This window comes from Amblyraja radiata, chromosome 2, assembly GCF_010909765.2.
Source record: "Amblyraja radiata isolate CabotCenter1 chromosome 2, sAmbRad1.1.pri, whole genome shotgun sequence".
NCBI lineage: Eukaryota > Metazoa > Chordata > Chondrichthyes > Rajiformes > Rajidae > Amblyraja > Amblyraja radiata.
Window position 1 is genome coordinate 99,379,765 of NC_045957.1, and position 25,984 is coordinate 99,405,748.

Sequence of the window (25,984 nt, forward strand, 5' to 3'; positions counted from 1 at the left end):
TAATGGTACAATATCTTCATGTGCTACTAGCCCACAGCCATCATCGTTTGTTGCATTTCCTATTGAAGAATTGATTTAGCTTTAATAAAGGGGCACACAGATATCAAAAGTAAAATAAGTTAATAGTAATATCTGAAAATTGCATTCAGTTAACTTCTGTGGTGAGCAAAACAGAAATAATGATAACTCTCCTCTCTACAGACATTGCGTGACCTAATTAATGTTTACAACATTTTTAATATTTTCCAAAATATGCAGCACAAATATCTTGTACCTTTTGTAATTATCTTTCCTTCTCGTTCTCCAATAGGCATTTTATCTTTCCAATTCAGAAAATTTGCAAACTGTAAGAAGTTGATGGCGCCAACACCTTCTAAATCACAGTAGTCAAATAAGTCATCCATTATCTTGGGGTCTAAATTCAGGTTAAACTGTGACAGGACATCTCGTAGTTCTTCTTGGTCGATCTTGCCATCACCATTCTGGACAGAATAAAAAAAGAATAGAAGTCAATTATCTTGCTTCTGTCTGACAATAGACAATAGACAATAGGTGCAGGAGTAGGCCATTCGGCCCTTCAAGCCAGCACTACCATTCAATGTGATCATGGCTGATCATCCCCAATCAGTACCCCGTTCCTGCCTTCTCCCCATATCCCCTGACTCCGCTATTTTTAAGAGCCCTATCTAGCTCTCTCTTGAAAGCATCCAGAGAACCTGCCTCCACCGCCATCTGAGAGGCAGAGAATTCCACAGACTCACCACTCTCTGTGAGAAAAAGTGTTTCCTCGTATCCGTTCTAAATGGGATTACACCTTATTCTTAAACTGTGGCCCCTGGTTCTGGACTTCCCCAACATCGGGAACATGTTTCCTGCCTCTAGCGTGTCCAAGCCCTTAACAATCTTATATGTTTCAATGAGATCTCCTCTCATCCTCCTAAACTCCAGAGTGTACAAGCCCAGCTGCTCCATTCTCTCAGCATATGACACTCCTGCCATCCCGGGAATTAACCTTGTAAACCTACGCTGCATTCCCTCAATAGCAAGAATGTCCTTTCTCAAATTAGGGGACCAAAACTGCACACAATACTCCAGGTGTGGTCTCACTAGGGCTCTGTACAACTGCAGAAGGACTTATTTGCTCCTATATTCGATTTCGCTTCTTATAAAGCCCAACATGCCATTCGCTTTCTTCACTGCTTCACTGACACAATTACATACAAGTTCATAAGTCACAGCAGAGGAATTAGGCTATTCGCCCCTTTGAGTCCATTGCATTCAATCATGGCATATCTATCATTCCCTCTCAACCTATTCTCCTGCCTTCTCCCCATAATCATTGACATCCTTACCAATCAAGAATCTGTCAATCTCCACCTTATAAATATCCATTGACTTGGCCTCCACAGCTGTCTGGACTCTTGATCTTCATGACAGAGAACAGTGTCCATACTATCCCCAAAGATAGTGTGTCTCTTCTCTCTTCCTGTTGAATGGTTCCCCGATCCACGGTGCCACGATTGGGATGCTCGTCCTTTTCCAAACCCCACACACACATCTGCACAGAGAACAAGAATCTCAGACCTGCTTAACAAGCTCAAGGGCTGAGGCTCCTCTAACACTGCCTTTACCTCCATCTCGCTACCTGCCTCACTTGCTGTTACAAACCCTCCTCCTGACCACGGACAATGTTGGAAGCAGTTACCCAAAGAGGTGTGACTGCCTCCAGAAATGTAGCATCCAGGTAATTCCCCCAACCCTGATGTGCCTCAGCATTTGAAGCTCAGACATTGAGCCAGAGTTCTTCAATCAACCAACGCTTGTTGCAGATGTGATCAACAGGAACCACCACCAGCTCCCACATCCTGCAGCTACAGTACATTGCCTGATCCTGCATGCCTCCTTTATGTGTTGTCAAACAACATATATTTATACTTCCTGCTTGCTGATGTTCTATTCTGGGCTTCTCTCCGAAGCCTCTCGAGCCAATATAAGAAATTCAAGAAAATGTCCTCATGATTTTCCATTAATTGATCTTACTGAGCAAAAACATGTTAATCGTGGGTGGATGGCATTTGGCACATGAGAGCTACATTCTCATAAGATGTGCATGTTAAGAAGTAGATCTTCTGTCATTTATAGTGTGAATCTTCTCATACCACAACTGTGAGTGGCACTACATTTAGGAAGTGACTATTACCGAAAATAGAGGTAAAATGCAGACCAGTTATCAACATTGTTGTCGAACTTATTCTTGCACAATAGGAAAGGCAGTTTTGACACGAGAGCTATAAGAACAATTGTAAAGATTATCTCCATTCTGCACTGCAACCTTCTCCTCACCTGACCCCACCAGAGCAACAGAAGTATCTGTTTCACCAGATGTGCAAAGAAACAGTTGAATTGCGATAGAATCATTCAATCATCATTATGAATGTGTTAGATTAATGTATATGACCCTTGCATAGGGGACGAAGATGCAAGAATGCCTTGGGCAATCGGATCCTAGCATACAGTTCTAGGGGTCACAGTTTAAGGATAAGGGGGAAATCTTTTAGGACCGAGATGAGAAAAACATTTTTCACACAGAGTGGTAAATCTCTGGAATTCTCTGCCACAGAAGGTAGTTGAGGCCAGTTCATTGGCTATATTTAAGAGGGAGTTAGATGTGGCCCTTGTGGCTAAAGGGATCAGGGGTTATGGAGAGAAGGCAGGTACAGGATACTGAGTTGGATGATCAGCCATGATCATATTGAATGGCAGTGCAGGCTCGAAGGGCCGAATGGCCTACTCCTGCACCTATTTTCTATGTTTCTATACTATCATTGAAAATTTAGCGCAGAATACAAACTTAATCTACAAAAGAATCACTTTGGAAGAATGATAGACAAAGGATCAAGATGAAGCAAATCAAATTCTTATTTATCCATGCAAACAAAAGAGAATAAATGAAATCTCCAAACATATATTTGAATGTAAGCAGAATGACAGGAATAAAGATTGAGCAAGGTTATAAACTGTCTATCTCTCCATTAATAACATATCTCTTGAGAGGAAAAAGAAAATTAGCCACATTAATGAGGAAAATCTGAAGGAATTGTTTCACGTCTCTAAAACAATCAGGCAAGGCTTGAGGAAATCCCAGCTAGTTTTTTTAAATTAATGTATTCAGATTATTTTTCCAACAATGTATCTGTTATCATTTGGAATTCTCCTATCTCCTTGGCAATTTATTGTTTTTTCCAAAAAACGTAATCTAACATTTTTAGGAAGTTTGGTCTAGATATGGCCCAAGGAAAAGATATATTCACTGGCATAGAGTATAACCTTATTTTCGGTGAAGTTTGTATGTATTTCCTTTGGTTCTCAGTAATAACCATATAACCATATAACAATTACAGCACGGAAACAGGCCATCTCGGCCCTACAAGTCCGTGCCGAACAACTTTTTTCCCTTAGTCCCACCTGCCTGCACTCATACCATAACCCTCCATTCCCTTCTCATCCATATGCCTATCCAATTTATTTTTAAATGATACCAACGAACCTGCCGCCACCACTGGATCCATTACTATCACAAATAACAATTCTTCATTATATCCCAACTTCATTATATACAACTTAAATGTTTTCTCAATACCCAAGACACAAAGCATGGTTTCTAATACATTTTAAGATTATTTATTATTCTCAGCACATTGGCCAAAATGATTTGAATAAGGTTGAAATGAAATGGGAAACCAATAGTATTAATTAATGGAGTCAGGTTTCTACTTGTTAATTAATTAAGACTGAGTAGGGTCAGAGAGTCAACCTCTCCCTATAGTTCACACCCTCTAGTCCTGGCAGCATCCTCATAAATCTTCTCTGAGCCCTTTCAAGCTTGACAAAATCTTTCCTATAAAATGGTGCCCAGAACTGAACACAATATTCTAACTGCGGTCTCACCAACGTCTTATACAACTGCAACATAACCTCCCAACTTATATACTCAATATTCTGACTGATGAAGGCCAATGTGCCAAAAGCCTTTTTGACCACCTTATGAAGTACTATATGTGCAACTGTTATATTTTTATAATATTAAAAGAAAGCTAATAAAAAATATTACTTACTTTGTCATAATGTCGAAAAGCTTCAAGAAGTGATTTGAAATTCTGAAAGTTAATTTTTTTCAAATGCTGGCGAATTATAGTTAAGGTCCCTTTTTCCCTGTCATTCTCTCGACTAAATTTGGTAGGAGTCTTATTGTAAATAAGATCTCCAACACCTGAAATAACAATGAGTCAAATAATATCAGTCTGAAGAAGGGTCTTGAGCCAAAACGTCACCCATTCCTTCTCTCCAGAGATGCTGCCTGCCCCACTGAGTTACCCCAGCATTTTGTGTCTACCTTCTGTAACAACACATTTATTGCAATAATTAAAGCCAGGTTTCTTTTAAGAAGTATTAATTAGATTTGCAAACAATTGCAATGCTCAGAATTTGACTGCGCATTTCAGCTCCATAGAACCATTGTTCTGGGGCAAAAGGTGCCAATTTGCTTCCAATTTGGCTTGCAATGGACATATACTAACTTTGAAAATAATCTGTTAAAAAGAATGAACGGTCATTGACCCGAAATATCTGCTCCAGAAGCTACACAAGTATTTTTGTTTTTTTTACATTAAAAGCTTGCTAATGCATGCAAAGTACTCCCACAACATTAGGCATAATCTAATGATTGTACTCATCTGATTGCATGGCTACAAAATTGGACCCAACGCCATATACTTAACTGCACAGCAGATTAGATATATACAACTTGCATTATTTAAATTAATTATCATGGCTTGCAGGGCGGATGCTTATTGATTAAAAAAGTTTTGGTCTGATTACCATTTAATCTTTCTTAAGGGCCTGTCCCACTTACACAATTTTTTCTGCGAACTTGCCAGCATCCGTCATAGTTGCAGCAGGTTGCCGAAAATGTTCAACATGTTGAAAATCCAGTGGCAACCATGATATTAGCTTTCACTACTTTAAATCAACATAATTGCCAATGTGAATAAAAATGGAAATTTTAGTTTAGCTTTAAATCATTACCATACTCATCGGGATGCAGTAGAACACCGAACGTGTGATCAGGAGGAACCTTGCGGGTATCTGCAATTCTGGAAAAAAAAAACAGAAAGAAGAAACATCTATGAAAATGTTTACCGACAGCAATAAAATTTCCTTAAAACCTGGGGCTCCAATGTTACCAAATTGTAAGCCAGGAATATTAGGTGCAATTCCAACTATAAGAACATCTCCCAACATTGTTAGCAAAAACATACAAGATCCGTAGCCATTGGTGAATGGTTTAATGAGGTCTCCTGTCGTGGTTAATTTGCCTTGTAGGCTGTGGGCCAAGGAGCTTTTCCATTCAGGTTCGTGACCCAACTCACAGAAATACCTGAATTTTTAACATATTGGGTAAAAATAGTATATAAATCATACCTGATATAATAATATATGGTTTAAAGAGACTGCAACACGGAAATAGGCTCCCCAAGGTGTAATATGAGCATTGGACACTAGATGGCGCTTACTTTTTTGATCTCATTTTCTAATTAGTTTAATTAATTAATGTGCAACTTTTAGCAATGACGAGTTATGATTTCCTTCTCAACTATATTTTAAATCTGTGCAAAATTTCATGTGGAGACATGGGTCACGAAAGTTGATTTCTAGACACATTTTTGATGTTCTGCCCCCAGCCTATTGCAGCATCTAACACGATCATTGCTGGCACTCTGGGAAACTAACCCTGCAGGAGGTCTGTGATAAAATAACTTGCTCTAATGTGGAGCTTGGTGAAACATGTATGCTCTCACACCATATCCTCAACTTACATCTGACTGCCAGTGCTCACAACCCGTCTGTCTTCAAGAGCCACATGTTTGAGATTTCCTAATCATCTTCCCCCATGCTTTAGTCTTCCTCCAGCCCAACACGATTATTTATCTACTGATTTATTTCGACAACGATTGCGAACCAGCAGGAGCCTAAACCTCAAAAAGACACAAAATACTGGCGTAACTTAGAGGGTCAGGCAGCATCTTTGGAGAACCTGGATAGGTTAAGTTTTTGGGTCAGGACCTTCTTCAGACTGAAGAAGGTAATTCGGAAATTTGATAACATGGTGTTCCCTTGGCATTGTTAGTTGTAGGGGAAGATAATTCAAGTTCTCCTGACATGCTGCCTGACTCACAGAGTTACTCCTGCTTTTTGTAAAACACCATCTGCAGTTCTTTATTTCTACATGATCCTAAAACGCCATCATATACCTTCTAACCCTCCTTTAACAACCCAATTCCTATATAAAAGAAATCTGAAACCAAAGATTTGGGGGCTCCAAGTGGGGATACATTAGCTACCCTCCTTTTTTTCTGTGCCAGTTCCCCACAGCCTTCAATTCACTGGTCTCTCAAAAATGATCTACTTCCTTTTTATACCCCCCGTGATCTACCACAATCCTCTGGGGTAGAGAATTCCAGATATTCATCACCTTCTGAGAAAAAAAGTTGCTCTACATTCCAGTTTGAAATGACCATCCCCTAATCTTATAACTAAATCCTCCTGTTTAACACTCTCCCATTAGCACCTATATTACTAAATTCTGTTCTTGACCGCTTTTGGCCTTCTGTGCTGCGATTTCAGAGAGAACGCCGCCACCTACAGCCGTCATTTTTGGCCACCTTGCTCAGAGACCCCCTCCGCCGCATGTGCGCCGAGGATTTTTCCCGTCTATGAAAAATGACGGAGATATTAATGTTTTTACAAAATTCCCCATTCTCTCTGCTGCCCCTGCTGGAGGGAGGGGGAGGGATTATAAAACCAGGAAGTGGTGTGCCTCAATCAGTCTCTCATCAAGATGGAGCTCTGTCAATTAGTCTCTGTCACTCTGAGCTTTGAAAGACACTGAACAAATTTCTTCACACCTGTGAGTAAGTAATTTCAATGTGGTTTGAAAATGAAAATATGGTTAGTTTGAAATAAAAAAGCACTGCCTGCAAATGGTTGTTTGGGGGGTTTGGGAGGCACTCTATTTCTCTCTCCCCTCCTCTCTCTCCCCACGTCTCTCTCTCCCTATCCCTCTCTCCCCCCTGTCTCTCTCCCTTTCTCTCTCTCTTTCTCTCTCTCTCTCTCCCCTCCTCTCTCTCCCCACCTCTCTCCCCATCCCCCCCCTCTCCTCTTCCCCCCCTCTCCTCTTCCCCCCCTCTCCTCTTCCCCCCCTCTCCTCTTCCCCCCCTCTCCTCTTCCCCCCTCTCCTCTCCCTCCTCTCCCCTCCCCCCTCTCCTCTCTCTCCTCTCCCCTCCCCCTCTCCTCTCCCCCCTCTCCTCCCCCACTCTCCTCTCCCCCCCAGCCTCTCCTCTCCCCCCCTCTCCTCTCCCCCCTCGCCTCCTCTCCCCCCTCTCCTCCCCCCCTCTCTCTCCTCCCCCCTCTCCTCTCCCCCTCTCCTCCCCTGCTCTCCTCTCCCCCCAGCCTCTCCTCTCCCCCCCCCACTCTCCTCCCCCCCCCCTCTCCTCTCCCCCCCTCCTCTCTCCTCCCCCTCGCTCCCCTCCTCTCTCCTCCCCCTCTCTCTCCCCTCTCTCTCTCTCTCTCTCTCTCTCTCTCTCTCTCTCCCCTCTTCCCTCCCTGCTCCCCATTCTCTCCCCCTCACCCCCCTCAGCACCCCTCTCTCTCCCCCTCACTCTCACCCTCACTTTCTCCTCCCCTCCTCCCCCACCTTTCCCCCGTCACCCACCCTTCCTCTTCTCCTCCTCTCCACCCCCCTCTCCCTCTTGCCCCTCTCTCTGTGTTTCTGTCTCTCTCTCTGTCTCTGCCCCTTCTCTCTCTGCCCTCACTCTCTACCCCCGCCCCCACCCCCTCTCTAGATGTGACTGCAAGTTGGGGGCTATGCGTCAGTAGATAGTGTGGTTATGGGGTAAAAGGAGCAAATTAATAATATTAATATAATATCAAGGGGGGTGATTAGCGTGAGTGCGGGGGGGGGGGGGGGATAGTTAGTGTGTGTGACGCTGCATGCCCCCTCCCCCCCCCACAACCGCACGTTGGGGGAACAGACCCAACGGGTCTGCACTTGGTCTAGTATTTTATATATATACCACAAACATTATGTCTGAACACGTTGGTAGTTTAGGAGTTACATGGAAGCATTAAATATAAATAAATGACACATCAATTCGGTGAAAAGAAAGACTGTAAAAAAAAACAAGACATTAGTGTAAAATACAATTAGAAAGCAGAGCAAGAAATGGTCCATAGTGATCAATTACCGAGGTAGGATTAAGGTTGTGCAGGTCAGTTCAAGAACCCAATGGTTGCAGGAAAGTAGCTGTTCCTGAACCTGGTTGTATGGGATTTCAGACCTCGATGGCTCCTGTCCAATGATAACAATGAGAAATAAGCATGGCCCATATGGTGGGGATCCTTGATGATAGATGTCACCTCCTTGAGACAGCACCTATGTGAATGCATTTGATGATGGGGCGGACTGTGCCCATGATGGATCGAGCAGTGTCTACCATTCTCTGCATCCTTGGACATACCTGTCGATTGGAATTGCTATAATAAACCACGATGCAACCAATGCATCTGTAAAGGTTTATTAAAGTATTCGGTGACATGCAGAATCTTTAAAATTCTAAGAAAGTAAAGTCACTGGCATGTCTTATTTGTAAATACCATTGGCACGGTGGCATAGCAATAGAGCTACTGCCATACACTGCCAAAGACCGGGGTTCGATCCTGACTACAGGTGCTTGTCTGTACGGAGTTTATACGTTCTCCTCGTGACTTGTGCGGGTTTTCACCAAGATCTTCGATTTCCTCCCACACTCCAAACACATACAGGTTTATAGGTTAATTGGTTTGGTATAAATGTAAAATTGTCCCTAGTGTGTAGGGAAGTGTTAATGTGCGGGGATCGCTGGTCGGTGCTGACTCGGTGGGTCGAAGGGCCTGTTTTCGTGCTATATTGCTAAACTAAACTAAAATCTGCAGGGTGGGTCCAAGACAGGTCGTTGACGATGTTAATGCCTATGAATATTGTAGATTGATGATGCATGTGAACCAATCACAAATAAGCCAGCATCACTAACTCCACCCCACTATAACACTTATACTAACACTCATTCCCAGCACTACAGTTCGAGCAGCTAGGATGCACTGACAACCTGTCGTCCTCAACGCTGCTGAGTTTCAAGTGCTCATTAAAGATGTGTTTAAATCATACACTGTCTCTGGCTCTCGTTTACAAATATGAAACAGCCAAATCCCTCCATCACCGATCCACCAATGAAAACTGGCATATGGCCTCCCAACTTCTCTTCCTCTGAAGTCAACAAATAGTTTCCGAACTATTTAGATGGCAATGAACCAAATGGGTGTAATCACAATCTTGTGGCTTTTGGCAAATGGTCTTAACCAGGATTTATTTTTAATGCCAGATCATTAACTGAATTTATATTCTACAGCTTTGATCACAGGACTGGTTTGTTGCTTCATGCCTCTGGATTACTTGTCGATTCATATATTCAAGGGCTATTCTATTGCATATGTTACCTTGGTCATGCACAAGAAAATGTGTCTACTAGGAGCTCCATACAAAACTGTCACAGATCTCATAGGCTGCAGTGTTGCTTGAGGGATGGAAATTTTTCTTGGACATTGCCCTTATTTTTCTTTATCGCACATTCTTCAAATACACAATTTCCAGGAAAGTCTAATTAACCTTGATTCATTTTTCCACAAAACGTAATTTTGACTTACGGATCAAGGACTTTTCCAACTTGAGGGTGTGTTTTTTCTTTGAAGTCATCAATTTTTTTTGACACTATCCTTGCAGATTTTTTCCTGTATTGAAAATTCAAAGTAATGTTTGAATAATATTAATATTTAAATGATACAGGGGAAGGAAATATCATGAGCTGTTAGGGAAGAGTTTATTAATGCACAACAAATAATGAAAATGCTGAAAATATTCAAGATAGTGAAGATGGATGTCAGATAGTGAAGTTGGGTGTCAAAATTTGCACCAGAATTTTGATTGGTTGGTCAGGTGAGCTGAGGAATGATTGATGGGATTTAATACAGTGAAATGGGTGTTCATTTTGGAATTTCTAATATGGGCAGGACCTACACAGTGAATGGTAGGCCTCAGGGGATAGATGCAGGAAGTTTGTTCCCGATGTTGGGGAAGTCCAGAACAAGGGGTCACAGTTTAAGGATAAGGGGGAAATCTTTTAGGACCGAGATGAGGAAAATATTTTTCACACAGAGAGTGGTGAATCTCTGGAATTCTCTGCCACAGAAGGTAGTTGAGGCCAGTTCATTGGCTATATTTAAGAGGGAGTTAGATGTGGCCCTTGTGGCTAAGGGAATCAGGGGGTATGGAGAGAAGGCAGGTACAGGATACTGAGTTGGATGATCAACCATGATCATATTGAATGGTGGTGCAGGCTCGAAGGGCCGAATGCCTACTCCTGCACCTATTTTCTATGTTTCTAATACTTCTAATACTTCAATAGAATACACTTTAAAGGAGGAATGAAACATTTACAGCGTTCTTTGTGCAATGGACCAGGAATACATTTTTGGACAAGCGATACTTTAAAGTCAAGATTACGGGAGGCTTAGAGGATAATTTGCAGATATTCCTGTTCCTGGGCACCCGCAGCTTTCTTCCAGGAAATTGAGAATTCAGAAGATATTATCAAGGATGCCTTGGTACATATCGGAGATGGTGTTCACAGTGCAACACTGGAGCCAAGGATAAAGGGAGGAGCAAACAGAGTGCCAATCAAGCAGGGTGCTGCTCTCTCTTAAATTATATTGAGCTTGGGCATATTTGTAACTACACTCATCTAGATAAGTGGTGAAAATCCAACTGACTCTTGATTTGTACTTGGAGAGTCAAAAGTTGGGTCAATTGTGACAGAATAATATCTGCTCTGTTCATTGGAGAATACACCAGTATTCAATGAAAATGCAATGGTTAAATGAGATGAATGAAAGAAGCACCAACAAAATTAATCTCCATTATGATCCATTTGATAATCTTAGAGATGGGCATTCTGATGCCTATTTTTTAACTCACTGTTCTTCATATGGCTCAATCATATTTGTGGTTCAGTCCATGAAAAGCTTGATAGTAAACTTATAAGCAGTCTATGTACAAAGCCAGCAGTTATTTTTCTTTGTGCAGGGGAGGGGGGAGGGAGCTCATAATTCAGATATGAGTGAAGTGAACCCATAGTGAAGAAGAGAGAAGCTGCAATGGCAGATTTCATGAATACTTACAGTTGCATTTCTGTTAACCAGTGCAATGATTTTGCTGTCATTCTTCCATCACTGAAATAAGGAGTCTCGATACCAAATGCATTGTCTTTGTTGATTCTCGACCAATCGTACTTTCTATCCACCTGTTCCCCTGTGGAAATCATTCAAATCAGTTTAAACATTGAAATCCATGCTATTTTTCTTTTGTATGTACCATTACAAATTATCATCCAATTGTGAATAATTCCAAACAATGTGAACCAGCCTTTCCACCCATGTTGATGAAAATCAAAAGAAAAAAGGCATGTTGATTTAAATTGATGATTTTAATTAAGTTCAGAAAAAAGCTCTGAGATTTAAAAATAAATAAAACTGACTACACCTTGATCCTCATAAAATCTGTAGTGCCTGGATTTAAGTATCACCACAAATACTCAGAGCCTTAGAACTCAGCCATAGCACTATAGAGCTATCTTAACAATGGAGGCAGCCATCTCAGCTACAGAAGCATCTCAGCCACAGAGTATCTCAGCCATATCAATATAGAACTATCTCAGTCATAAAGCCATAGAGCCATCATAACCATGTAGGCAGCCCTCAGCCATAGAGCCACAGAGCCATCTCAGCCATAGAGCCACAGAGTCATCTCAGCTATAAAGGCATACAGGCATCGCAGCCATAGAGCCATCTATGGGTGTCAGAGGTTTTGGGGAGAAGGGAGGAGAATGGGGTTAGGAGGGAGAGATAGATCAGCCATGATTGAAAGGCAGAGTAGACTTGATGGGCCAAATGGCCTAATTCTACTCTATCACGTATCTTATGCCCATGAAATTCCAGCAACTGACTTACTGGGCAGAAAAGTCTAGTTACTGAAAGCATGGCTATAAAATCTACATAATCTGGGAACTGACAGCAAGCATGTAATGAGAGCCCTGCAGTTACGCATTTCATCATTGACCATGCAGCAGGTGTTCGGAATCAGTAATTCATCTGTCTGAACATATGTGTTGCTGTCCAATAAAGACCTGAATGAGTATACGCATTTTTATTGGCATGTATCATCCTAAATATAACTTCCCAAATAGCTGGAAGGCTGCAGGCAGTAGAGATGTACAAACAGAAAATCTCCAGCAGTTTTTGACCTTGACCAGCCAGCTCAGTCTACATCCACTCAGCTCCTTGACCTTGAGTGTACGAATCAAGAACCAGACAACATGGGTTTAAGGTGAGAGGGAAAAGATTTAATAGAAACCCAAGGGGTAGCAGTTTCGCACAGTGGGTGCTGGGTATATTGAACAAGCTGGCAAGTTTTAAGGTGAGAAGGGAAAGATATAATTGGTACAGGCCCTTCGGCCCAACTTGCCCATGCCAACCAAGATACGGCATCTATGCTAATCCCACCTACCTCCGTTTGGGTCATATCCCTCTAAGCCTTTCCTATCCCTATACCTGACCAAGGTAGATAAAAATGCTGGAGAAACTCAATGGGCAGCATCTATGGAGCGAAGGAATAGACGACGTTTCGGGTCGAGACCCTTCTTTAGACTGATGTGCGGAGGGGGGAGGAAAGAAAGGAAGAGGCGGAGATAGTAGGCTGTGAGAGAGCTGGGACGGGGAGGGGAAGGAGAGAGAAAGCAAGGACTACCTGAAATTGGAGAAGCCAATGTTCATACCGCTGGGATGTAAACTACCCAATCGAAATATGAGGTGCTGCTCCTCCCAATTTGCGGTGGGACTCACTCTGGCAATGGAGGAGGCCCAGGACATAAAGGTCAGATTCGAATTGTCTACCTTCGATATTTCCAGCATCTGCAGCTCTTTCCCGAATCCGACCTTTCCGTCCTGGGCCTCCTCCATGGCCAGAAGAAAATGACTATATGTCTTCTCCCAGTTATGGTTCCTGATTCCCCTACTTTGGGTAAAAGAGTCTTTGCATTCACCCTATCACCTTCATGATTTTATACTAACATTCTCAAAATCTTGTTTAATATATGTATGTAGTCGTGCAAATCTTGACAAATTGGGAGTATAAAGATAGAGTTAAAGGGAAAGCGAGTACAGGAAAAGTTACAAAAGACTCCTGAATTAATGGAAAGGAAAGTTCGAGAAGGGGTAAGAGAGTACAGTCAGGGCCAATAGTGGCCGGTGTGAGAGGGGAGGTGAATACCGAAGTTAAAGTGTTGTGCATGAATGCACAAAGTATATTATTACTGCCAAATACGGACCAAATGGAACCACACATCATATTTGAATCATTACTTCACACAGCATGCTGCCATGCTTTACATATTATATAACCTTGTCAGAGACAAGCAATAAGTACATTATTGCAAATAAACAAGAATTCAGTACAATTTGCGTAAAAGAGTCATGCTTCCTTACCAGTGTTGTAATCATTATGCGTTGTCCTATACAGCGAATGCCCTTTTAGCGATTCTTCATTAATTTGTTGTCGAGTCTTTGGTGGGTTTATAAGCTCTCCAGCAGTGATATCTGATGTAAATATTTAAATATTGATTTGTGATCAAGATTATATATAGGAGCAATATTATTGCATTGCAATATATATATTATACATTACATTATACCATATTATATTGCAGCTTTCATTACTGTCAAAGTCGAATATTATGTCAGAAGAAGGGCGGATCAACCTACATGCAAATAGACTCGTGCTTAGAGTCATACAGGCCAATCTGCCCAACTCGCCCATTACAATCAAGATGCCCAATCTATGTTAGTCCCACTTGCCCATGTTTGGTCCATATCACTCTAAACCTTACCTGTCCATGTATTTATCCAAATGCCTTTTTAATGTTATTTTTGTATCTGTCTCAACTACTTCCTCTGGCAGCTCGTTTCATGTACCCACCACCCTCTGTGCAAACCAACACCCCCCCCCCCCCCCCCCCCCCCCCCCCCCTCCCCCTCCCCCTCAGTTTACTATTAAATATTTCCCCTCTCACCTTAAACCTATGTCCTCTGGTTCTTGATTCCCCTTCTCTGGGTAAACGACTGTGCATTCACCCTATCTAGTCCCCTCATGACTTTTAGACATATATGAAGTCCAACATTTGTTTTTAAGATGCTGCCTTTCAATAATGACTTACAATATTTTAGTTGGCCCCTTGCAGACAGGCCAGATAGTTTGCCAAATGTGTGCATTAAACTAGCACAGTAGGGTTAGGGAGGTGGGTTCATCCATTAGCTATTTTTACAGCTTCCTCAGTGGCAATATACAAAGTGGCAGAAGGGGGATTGTGGGTCTTGGGTCCCGGAGAGAAAGGGGCTCAGAGCGGTGATAGAGAGGTCGCACATTGAATGGGACTTTAAGAAATAGATTTGCTGGTGTGATTGGGTTGAAAATGATTTTAGGATGATCATTAACAGAGAGCTAGAATTAACCTACAGTCAAGTCAGTCCCTTTTTGACCAGGGTGCAGAAGATGGATCAAGTAGCTTTCCCCAATGCATCTCACCCTCACTTATGAGTTCTACACATTAGACTAAGCTGTAAATATAGCTGATGGACCAACCCACTTCTCTAACCCTGCTGTACTAGTTTAATGCACCTTATATAAAAATATTCCAAGGCACTTTACAGGAACTGTTCTGCTAGGGTGTAATGGAGGCACTGGAAAACATGTTGCCAGAGGCGGGCATGCTTTGGGAGATAAGATCATATTCAGGGATTCTTCCCATGAATAGGAGGTTGGCCATGGTACAGCAGCGTGAAAACATACTTTATTTGTGGCTAATTTTGCAAAGCTCTAAAACCCTGGCAGCAGAAGAAAGGCAGGAACTGCTTGCTGCATTGCAGCTTGCAGGACAGGAGAAACAGGAGAGTTCCCCTTCAGGTCTTGAAGCAAATCTGCCTCAATTTCTCCCCCATGATCAGTTCTTACCCCAAATGACTGGAATCTTTACTTTTAACTACAATTATTCAGATCTGACATCTTAACTCACCTCTGCACCATGCCCAATGCAATCACATCATTCCTGCAAGATATTGACCAGAAACGTACTCGTTACTCGGTACTCAAGCCGTTGCCTAACTGGTGTTATGTGCAGTTCTCCTATAACCCTTATCATGATTATAAGATCATAATAGATGTCCATTATGTCTACTCCACCATTCAATCATGGCTGATCTATCTATCCCTCTAATCCCATTCTCCTGCCTTCTCCGCATAATCCTCATTCCTCCTCAAATTCCTCATCTCCTTCCTAAAAGAACGTCCTTTTATTATGAGGTTAGGACCTCTAGTCCTAAACTCTCCCACTAGTGGAAACATCCTCTCCACATCCACTCTATCCAAGCTTTTCACTATTCTGTACGTTTCAGTGAATTCTTCTAAACCCCCCCTCAGTCTTCTAAACTACAGAAAGTACAAGCCCAGTGCCATCAAACGCTCATCATATGTTAACCTACTCATTCCTGGGATCATTCTTATAAACCTGCTCCAGAGCCAGCACAACGTTCCTCAGATATGGTGTCCAAAATTGCTCACAATATTCCAAATGCGGCCTGACCAGCGCCTTATAGAGCCTCAGCATTACATCCCCATTTTTGTATATAAGCCCTCTTGAAATAAATGCTAGCATTGTATTTGCTTTCTTTACTACTGATTCGACTTGCAAATTAACTTTTTGGGAATCTTACACCAGCACTCCCAAGTTTCTTTGCACCTCTGATTTCTGGATTCTCTCTTATATTATGTTATGTGGCTCAGCTCATAAAGGAAAGCATCTCGTCTATCTTATAGGCCTGTCCTCATTATGGATCTATAAACATGGTCGCTCTGTTCCTCTATACTACTGAATATCCTTCAATTCACTGTATTTTCTCTTGCTTCTTCCACCTCCCCAAATGAGTTTCCACACACCCCATTTGCTTGTGATACATGTTCCATTTTTCTGCCCAAATGGGAAACAATATCTTATAGCAAATTAAAACCTTAATTCCTTACTGTCAACGCTATAGCCGTTCTTTGAATTCGTCAAATTATTATGTACCCTACATTCAGGCCTAAACCACTATTAACATATATTTCAAGAAGGGAAGGGCCAAATACTGAGCACTAGGAAACTTCAATGATAGTAGCATTCCAACCACAAAAACACCTAGCAACCATTATCCTTGATTTCTTGCAACTGAGCTCATTCTGAATCCAGTTTGCTATTCACTCTTTGGTCCCATGCGCTTGTATATTTTTACCACACTGCAGAAGGGATCATTAGTATATCATTAAAAATGACCATGAATGGTATGATAATAATACTCTTAGCAGTTACATAGAAACATAGAAAATAGGTGCAGGAGTAGGCCATTCGGGGATCATTCTTATAAACCTGCTCCAGAGCCAGCACAACCTTCGAGCCTGCACCGCCATTCAATATGATCATGGCTGATCATCCAACTCAATATCCCGTACCTGCCTTCTCTCCATACCCCCTGATCCCCTTAGCCACAAGGGCCACATCTAACTCCCTCTTAAATATAGCCAATGAACTGGCCTCAACTACCTTCTGTGGCAGAGAATTCCAGAGATTCATCACTCTCTGTGTGAAAAATATTTTTCTCATCTCGGTCCTAAAAGACCCCTTGTTCTGGACTTCCCCAACATCGGGAACAATCTTCCTGCATCTAGCCTGTCCAACCCCTTAAGAATTTTCTACGTTTCTATAAGATCCCCCCTCAATCTACTAATCTTCTCAAGTTTACCAGTCCTTTTGGAAATGAAAGCTCTCCTTTCTCACCCAGCTGTGTAGCTGACTCTTCACCATCCTCTAATCAGCCCACTTCAAGGACAATTCGAGCTGAGATACAAATTCAAGCTTTGCTAGCAATACATACATCCCACAAAAGGAAAACAATGGCACAAGAAGTTGCTTCCTTAAATGCATTGGCTATTAAGGCTCCCTTGGGTGATTGACAAAGGGGAGAGATCATGCTGAGTAGGACTGATTGCTACAATGAGCATTATTGCCGGGATGGGTATGGGTATGGCTGCCCAGCCTGCAGCTGTCTGTTTTCTCACCTCTTTTTTTAATTTTTAGTGAGTTGAGTGTTTTGTTTTTTGGAGCTCGTCTTTTTTATGTGGGGGGGGGCTGCGGTCTGTGGAGCGGCCTGCCGCAGGCGGCAGCGCTGAACTTTACATCGGGAGCGTGGGATCTCTCGCCAAGATTGCCAGTGGTGGAGCTCCATCCAGCGCGGCCTGTCGGCTTTGGAAGTCGTGGTCTCCGGTAAGGAATCGGCCATTCCAGGTTTCCCATGCCGCTGTGAGGATTCTCCCGACGCCGGAGCACGATCATCCGGCGAGAAGGGCCTGGCACATCGGACCTCCGTAAAGGCGAATGCGGAGGCCTCAATAGGCCCGACTATGGGTGGACATGGGGATGGGGACTGGACTTTGTGCCTTCCCTCACAGTGGGAACCATTGTGGGGGATGTTTTTTATGTTTAAATTTCTTTATTATTGTTATGTTGTTTTCTCTTTTTAAGTGCTGCAATGGCAATCCGCATTTCACTACACCAATTGGTGTATGTGACTAATAATAAAGAACCTTTGAACCTATTTAGATGATGGAGAGCAGCATATTTACTTAGAACTTGACAAATAGGAGCCACTTCAAAAATGTGGTCCCTCGCACTGTTATTGAATATAATAATGCTTGATCTGACCTTGGTCTGGACACTTTGCTGCAAAACTCATTATTTTTTATTTCTGCTAACCATTGTGTCTTCAAGGAATTTACCCCTCACTAAGAATGAATGTCTGAACTTCACAAAACATCATAAATCAAACCTGTCTAAAACAGGGCAAGGATTGCATTACATTTGTACATTTTTATATCCTTGTCACCTATTAGGCTATATTGCTGGAAATAAATGCAGTATCTCAATAAGGTCCGACAAGCAAATTCTTGGCTATTTACAACATTCATCTAGCCAGTGCAGAATCATAGAACAGCCAATTCAACTTTACCCAAGCCAATTCCTTTAAAACATTATCCAGATAGCCCCACTGCTCTGCTTTTCCCAAAACATCTTAACTGCTTTTTATTTCAGTTATTTCTTTGATCAGAGTTTTGAAAGTTACATCGAATGTGTGTCAAGTATATTGTCATGTAGCAGTTTTGAGATCCTGGAAAATACACAACAAATAGTTATTTCTCTCATTATGTCTCAGGGGCTTTCCTGGTACCATTCCAAAAAAATCTCTCAGAACCTTAAGAAATCCAGATCCTTGTCACCCATTCTTAAATCTGGTCATGACATTGGCCATAATATACACAGCTGGAGATATCAATGTTTTACCAGTTAGCATAGTGCTGTTCACTTTGTACTCTATGTCTCTAATGTATAAGTAAAGGATGCCATATCCCTATTTATCAACACACATAAAAGTTCTGGTCTCTTTGTTCATGCAACTCCCTTGAAATGTTACTCTTATGCTTCATCTCAGATGTTTATTGATTCATAAAATAATTTAACTTTCAGAATATTTTTGGCTTCCATGGTTCCTTTATCTGCGTATTACTACCTTTGAGTACTCTTTTCCCAAATGTAGTATTGTATATATCTAGTCCTTCAGGTAATCCCGGTGCTTGATCGTGAGACTTTCCCAGTGGAGCTCGTTGATGGCTCGGGTAAGCTGCAGTAATTTTGTCTGAAAATATGTGCTCAACCCGTGTCCTGATAGGAGGATTTATCAATGATGCAACCTAAATGACAAAGTGAAATGAAAATAAGTATGATAACTTTCAGCAATCATCTCAGTCTTCATTTATTTTCCAATGATGATTAAATATTGTGCACACTTCAATATCCAATTCTTCCAAATACCGCTTGGCTTCATTGCTATTAAAATAATTGCTGGGTCTAGGGTTTAGATTTGAGCCTGCACAAGGACTTGGATGCAATATTCTTTAGTAATAAACAATTATCGCTGTCAGAATGACTGCTCTAAAACTGAGATCATATTTATATGGTTTGGTGGAGAATAAGGATCCCCTGACATTATCCAACTATAATAAATGGCAATCCAAGATGTGCCAAAACATGGCAACGATGCTTGCTGGTCCAAATGGATCTACTTTCATCTTACAATTGTAAATTCGACTACAATTTTTTCCTCACTCATTATCAACAAAAATAAACAGTAGTTGTAATTTCAACAACTCCACCTATATTCCTTCCTCTGGCTTCAAAATTCGTACCTATTCTATTCTTATCTTACATTTATTATCTTGTCATCACTGACCATTGTCCAACTATCTATCTATCAACCCCTCACCCTCACATGTATCCAAAGGACAAAGGACATTTATTGTCACATACACCAATTGGTGTAGTAAAATTTGAGTTGCCATTTGCAGCACACCAATAAAAATAAAATACAACATTAAATAATTTAACATTAAACATAAAAACATCTGCCTACAATGGTTCCCACTGTGAGGGAAGGCAACAAAGTCCAGTCCTCTTCCTCTTGCTCACCCCTGGTTGGGCCTATTAGGGGTATATAGGGGTCACTAGGGGCACCGCGTTGAAGGCATCCTCTGCCTACAGTCCGTTTGTTTTTTAAATCTTTTTATTTTTATTTTTAGTCAGTTTTAAAGTTTATTTTGGGGAATCTTCAACTTTTCTATGTGGGGGAGGGGGGTAGGGTAAGGGGGAAACTGTTTCCCAGTCGTTTCCTGGCAGGGACGCGACTATTCTCCGAGTCGCGTCCTCGCCTACCACCTGGATTGGCACGGCCTTTCCTGCCGGAGACCGGATCAGAGCTTCAACAGCGGCGGCGCAGCGCTGGAGTCACCGCGGATCAGTGTTGCCTACCTGGATCGCCGTTTGCAGTTCTGGAGCGTTGGGCTGCTGCTCTAACATCGCTGAGCTGTGGTTTGGAGAGCTTCCAGCGCAGCCGGCGCTGAACAACATCGCGGAGTCATGGGGCCCTTTGCCGTAGGCCGCCAGTGTTGCATCTCCGCCCAGCGCGGCCTAAGGACTCCGGTAGGTGGTGCCCGACCCGGATGTCCAAGCCGCTGAGGAGGTCCTCCAGTCCCGACTTCGGACTACCATCACCCCGGCGAGCGGGCCTGAACATCGGGCCGCCCGGAGCGGCGAGAGGGTGGGGGTTCGGGAGACCCCCCGAACACGGGAGGCCAACAAAGGAGAACGACTGAATTTTTGGAGCCTTCCCTCACAGAGGGAATTTGATCCCGCTGTGTGGGGATGTCTGTGTTAAAAAAACTATCATGTCCTGTGCTCTTTATTATTTATTTGTATGGCTGTATGGCGACCACACATTCACTGTACCAATTGGTACATGTGACAAATAAATGTATCTTGTATCTTCTATCTTGTATCTACTGAGGCCTCCGCAGTCACCGCTACGGCAGCCCGATGTTTCAGGCCCTTTCGACGGATGATGGAGCTCCGGTGCCGGGAGAACACTCTCAGCGGCTTGCAGTGTCTGGAACGGCCACTTTTTCCCTGGAGACCGCGGCTCCCGAAGTCCACAGACCGCGCTGGTCGGAGCTCCAACGCTGGCAATCTCGGTGAAAGATCCCCGGCTCCGCGGTGTTTAAAGTCAGCGATGCCCGCGGCTGGACGCTCTGTAACCGCAGCTCCGCGATGTTGGAGTCGACAGTTTCAGCACTCCGGAGCTTACCACACGGTGACCCGGGTAAGGCATCGCCCGCTCCGCGATGGTGCTTCAGCGCTGTGCCGCCGCCGAAGCTGAGGTTCTGGCCGGTCCCGGCATGAAACGCCGCTCTAGTTCCGCTGGTAGGCCGCGAGGAAGGGCCGATGATGCAGCTCGGAGGAAAGCCACATCTCCGACCAGGTAGGGACTGAGAAATACAGTTTCCCCCATCCCCCATCCCCCACCCACCCCCCACATAAAAAGACTAGACCTCCAAAACAAAACATAATAACAGTAAATAATTTCACATCAAGAATAGAAATCAAATCAATTGGCAACAGTTTTACATGCACAACTCGTGCAAAATTTGATTTTGCAGACTTCATTAGCCCACTGATCATTTTTCTGGTGAACTAAGACAAAATTAGTCCAGCCATGTATGTAATATTCATATTTGTATGTTTTGTTTGGTGCACAAGGCGTGCCACTAATGGCATCACTACTCACGAAATGCCTATTTCCACCCTTACTAATGAAAGTTGAGCTCAATTTATGACTGTTGTGTAACATTCCAATACATCTGGGGAGCACATAATGTTGTTTTGTCATCATATGTTTACTCATCTTTAAAAGGCCACTCTTCTGACATTGGGAGATCTGACTTAGTAATTTCAAAACTCACTGAAGGTTTCTCAAACACCATTTCTGATCATGCAGTTGGCCATGTGTAGTAGCCCTTAGCTCCAAGACCGTGAGCTGCTCTCAGGTGACATGACGTGTCCACTGACAGAGCAATCTGCTCACAAATGGCAGCTCAATATTCATTGAGGATAGGCATCTGGATGAAAGCATTCAGTAGTTGTCGCCTAAACAAGTAGGCACTGAAATGGGACTATTGCCAATCTCCAAATAATCCCAGAATGGAGGTCATGTTCTCCTGCCTTGGTACAGCCTGATGTGATAGCTTGGAAATAGACTCCTTCTCACTCCTTGTCAGTTTGATCCTTAGTTGATGCAGTCCTGATAAATGTTACAGTGCACTTGCATTCACTCCTGTCACAATGAGCACCCATCGACCTCATCTGAGCACTCTTCAGTATTTTGGATACAAGGGACCCTTCCCTACCCACTCCAGCAAACTCTTGCACCAGATTCCCTGATGGTGGTGTCTGATTGCACCCCATTGATGCCAGTGTGATCCACTGTGATACTCAAATTTCTGAAATAATCAGCAAGTCCTTCATGTTACCAGTCTCTGGGATGTCATCATGTGGTGCCAAACTGAATGATACACCTGTCTACATCATCATTAACAATCATCATCATTCTTGTCCTCCTTCCCTTTCCATACCTCCCATAACCCCCCCCCCCGCAACTTTGCTCCTCCTGTTTGCTCTGCTTAAGCTACAGATGTTATGGTGTTGCTTTTCCTCAAGGAAGGGCATCCCATTTTCTAATTAGACATGTTACAGCCCTCAGGATTTAACATGGAATTAAAGAATGTCAGACGACCAGTTTATCCAGTTTGCATTAAAAATGACACATTCTGATGAAGGGTAACATTAACTCACTTTTTCTCATTCCACAAATGCTGACTAATCTGCTGAGTACTTCCAGCAGTCTCTAGTTTATTTCAGGTTTCCGGCAGCTACAGTTTTCTCCAGTTCACAATTTGAGTATTATGTTCTTCTCTCTCATTTTCATTCACCTCATTCCATTTTCATTTCCTTCATAAAGGTTAGCTATGCTTTTAAGTCTTCACTGCCCTTTTTCACACAACACCAATCCCATTCCTCTTTCTATCCCACTAAATTCTCCACATTGTAAAATATATATAATTTCTAACCTTTCCTAGGTCTAATGAAACATTAGAACCTCCTTCTTGTATTAGCACCTGAAACATTAGTTCTGTTTCTCTCTCCACAGATGCTATCTCACCGCTTCACTAATTGCATCCTTTCTTGTGTCTATGTTAAGACATAGAGATACAGAATTGTGTTTTATTTAAAGGATCATGTCTGAATTTTGCCATACAATCACTACTGTAAACATAATGAATCACATTTTCCATTGCTTTCCGTATCTAAAAATGCAAGAAAAATATAATTTTGAAACAATGATGAGGGATAAAAACAAGAAATATTGCAACATTACAACAAATACTTACAGAATGAGAGGATTTGGTAGAAACTCCATGTTGCAACGATGATGCAACATCAGGATCATTTGCTTTGCCATAGAAAATAGTGGCAGCACCAGGTTTGGGATTCCAATAATTGAAAAACTTTTTTACCCTGGGTGGTGTAAAAGGCTGCAAGAGTAAGCAATGAGAAAAATAAATACACGTTATTTATTCAGGCTATATTATCTGACATAGTTTAACAAATCATTAAATAAAAAGTATCTGAACGTCTAATAATAACTCCAGAATTTATCATCTTTAATATGAGGGAACAAATTGATTCATGATACTTTTCTTTTATCTATAATGTTATCAAAGCTATCAACTCACTTAATGCAAACTGGTATACAAGAAAGACACCAACAAAAATTGAACATAGAACAGCACAGAAAGCCAGGCGGCCCACAATATCCATGTCGGACATGATGCCAAATTAATTTCCTCTGCCTTACATGACCATTATCTCTCCTTTCCTTAAATGTTGCCATCATATCTGCCTCCACCACCATCGCTGGCAGCACATTACAGGCATCCACCGCCGCTATGTATTTAAAAAAAAACTTGCCGCACACATCTCCTTTCAACTCTCCCCCCCCCCCCCCCTCCCCCCTCCTCCCCCCTCCCTCCCCCCCCCTCCCCCCCCGTCCATCTAAACTCTTCAGAGAAAACAATCAAAGTTTGCCCATCATCTATTAGCTGACATCCTCTAATCCTGACAGCATTCTGGTAAAACATTTCCAAAACCTCCACAACCTTCCAGTCAATGACCAGAACCAGGTGCAATACTCCAAATGCGGCCTAATCAAAGTTTCATAAAACTGCAACATGATTTTCTGACTCGTACTCAATGCCTCGAACGCAAGCATACCACATGCCCTTTTTACCACTATCTGCTCGAGCTGTCACTTTTAGAGAGCTATTGAGTTATGCAGCATAGTTGGTAAAGGTCTTGCCCTCAACTGCATATTTTCCCATTACATTTGACATCCCAAAGTGCAAACCCTCACACTAACTTGGAGCAAACTCCATTATAATTCCAATATCATACTTAAATGGGTCTTCACTGATTTAAAATCCCGACAGCATTCCTCCCTGTCCGTCCGCATTTACGTCCAAGTTTTCTTGGTTTCTGATATATAGATATATATCATGAACAACAGACATCCTAGCACAGATCCCTGAGGAACACAACTGTTCACAGACCTTCAGCCAGAATAAAAACCTTCCACCACTAGTCTGTCTTCTATGGGGTAAGGCATTTCAGAATCCAAACAACCGTCACTAATCCCATGCATCTTAATCTACTGGATCAGTCCATCATCAATGACTTTACCAAATGCCTTGAGTCAATGGACTACAGAAAAAGACAATGGATGAATAATTGAATGGGCAATAAGATTGCTTAAGATGTCGTTGAAACAAAATAGTAAACTGTTTCATCTTTTTTGCTACTTATGATTGATAAAAGACAAATTGTTATATATTACCATATGAACCAAACTTTGGATTTGTTTAAATATAATTAGATGTTTTACGAACAATTAGCTTCATAGAATTTTACAGCAATGCCAGTCTAAGATAGCCATTTTAGATGTACTTTTAAAATCTTTTTCCCTTTATCTACACATTAATAATTAGTCATGCAGTCTCATCATTACCTCTTTGGGTTTGCACTCCATGCATTAGTTGTGTATTTACCTCAACCAATCACCAAATATTTTCCAAAATGTGTATGTATATAACTTTGAGGCATGACAACTACGAGGCATCATGTTTGTGAGGGCACAATTATAGCCTGTGAGGCCAAGTGACTTTAAAAATAGATTAAAACTGCAAAATAAATAAATTTCTCCATTTTATACACCAAAACCAAAAGACAAAGGCCGCAATTTTACATTTCTTGCAAAATCTGTATTAATAATTGGCTGTTTCAGTCAATACAATCTGCTGTGCATGGAGACAACAATCCCAAATATTCTGGGGCCAGATAATTTGAATAAATTTGCATAAAGTCCCAACACTTCCTTGGACCAGCCACAATTGGGTTAAAAAATATGTAGATGTGCACATTTAAAGGTAAGTGACTACATAAAGAAAACACACTCTGTTTCAGTCTTTCTTTCTGTCCAGTTACCTTGTTGTAGTCAGTTATTCTTCTAGTCTCATATACAAAAAATTCCCTTGGGATCAAAATTATTTTTCATTTTTTCTTTTCTCATCTTTCCTTGGACCATGTCTTCTAATGTTATTAGTAATAACTAAATTTCCCTAAATGGAGTATTAGCAGCAATGTAGAAACCCAAAACGACAGAAAAGCAAACTGAGAAGACACCTGGTGCAGAAGTGTTGCATAGAATATATTATGGCCCAACACCTCCGCACAGTCCTCATTAACCAACCCGATCTCCCAGTGGCTCAGCACTTCAATACCCCCTCCCATTCCGTATCCGACCTTTCTGTCCTGGGCCTCCTCCATGGCCAGAGTGAGTCCCACCGCAAATTGGAGGAGCAGTACCTCATATTTTGCTTGGGTAACGCAGAAACATAGACATAGAAAATAGGTGCAGGAGGAGGCCATTCGGCACTTCGAGCCAGCACCGCCATTCATTGTGATCATGGCTGATCGTCCCCTATCAATAACCCGTGCCTGCCTTCTCCCCATATCCCTTGACTCCACTAGCCCCTAGAGCTCTATCTAACTCTCTCTTAAATCCATCCAGTGACTTGGCCTCCACTGCCCTCTGTGGCAGGGAATTCCATAAATTCACAACTCTTTTTTTTTTCTTCTCACTTCAGTCTTAAATGACCTCCCCTTTATTCTAAGACTGTGGCTCCTGGTTCTGGACTCGC

The 25,984-nt window shown here is 42.2% G+C and overlaps 1 protein-coding gene across 2 annotated transcripts in view; it reads right to left on the minus strand.

Annotated features, from left to right (window-relative positions):
• efhb (EF-hand domain family member B) overlaps positions 1 to 25,984 on the minus strand; it is a 36,692-nt gene that overhangs the window by 5,835 nt on the left and 4,873 nt on the right. Inside the window, exons 3-11 of one of the 2 annotated variants that reach the window (XM_033050992.1) lie at positions 23,120 to 23,263; positions 18,853 to 19,033; positions 13,690 to 13,800; positions 11,329 to 11,458; positions 9,799 to 9,882; positions 5,086 to 5,153; positions 4,116 to 4,270; positions 275 to 482; positions 1 to 59 (exon numbers count right to left, since the gene is read on the minus strand). The exon at positions 1 to 59 is cut by the window's left edge and continues 121 nt beyond it. In XM_033050992.1, the coding sequence (XP_032906883.1) occupies positions 1 to 59; positions 275 to 482; positions 4,116 to 4,270; positions 5,086 to 5,153; positions 9,799 to 9,882; positions 11,329 to 11,458; positions 13,690 to 13,800; positions 18,853 to 19,033; positions 23,120 to 23,263 (1,140 nt within the window). The remainder of the gene's footprint in view (positions 60 to 274; positions 483 to 4,115; positions 4,271 to 5,085; positions 5,154 to 9,798; positions 9,883 to 11,328; positions 11,459 to 13,689; positions 13,801 to 18,852; positions 19,034 to 23,119; positions 23,264 to 25,984) is intronic. The other variant, XM_033051002.1, reaches the window with a different exon arrangement.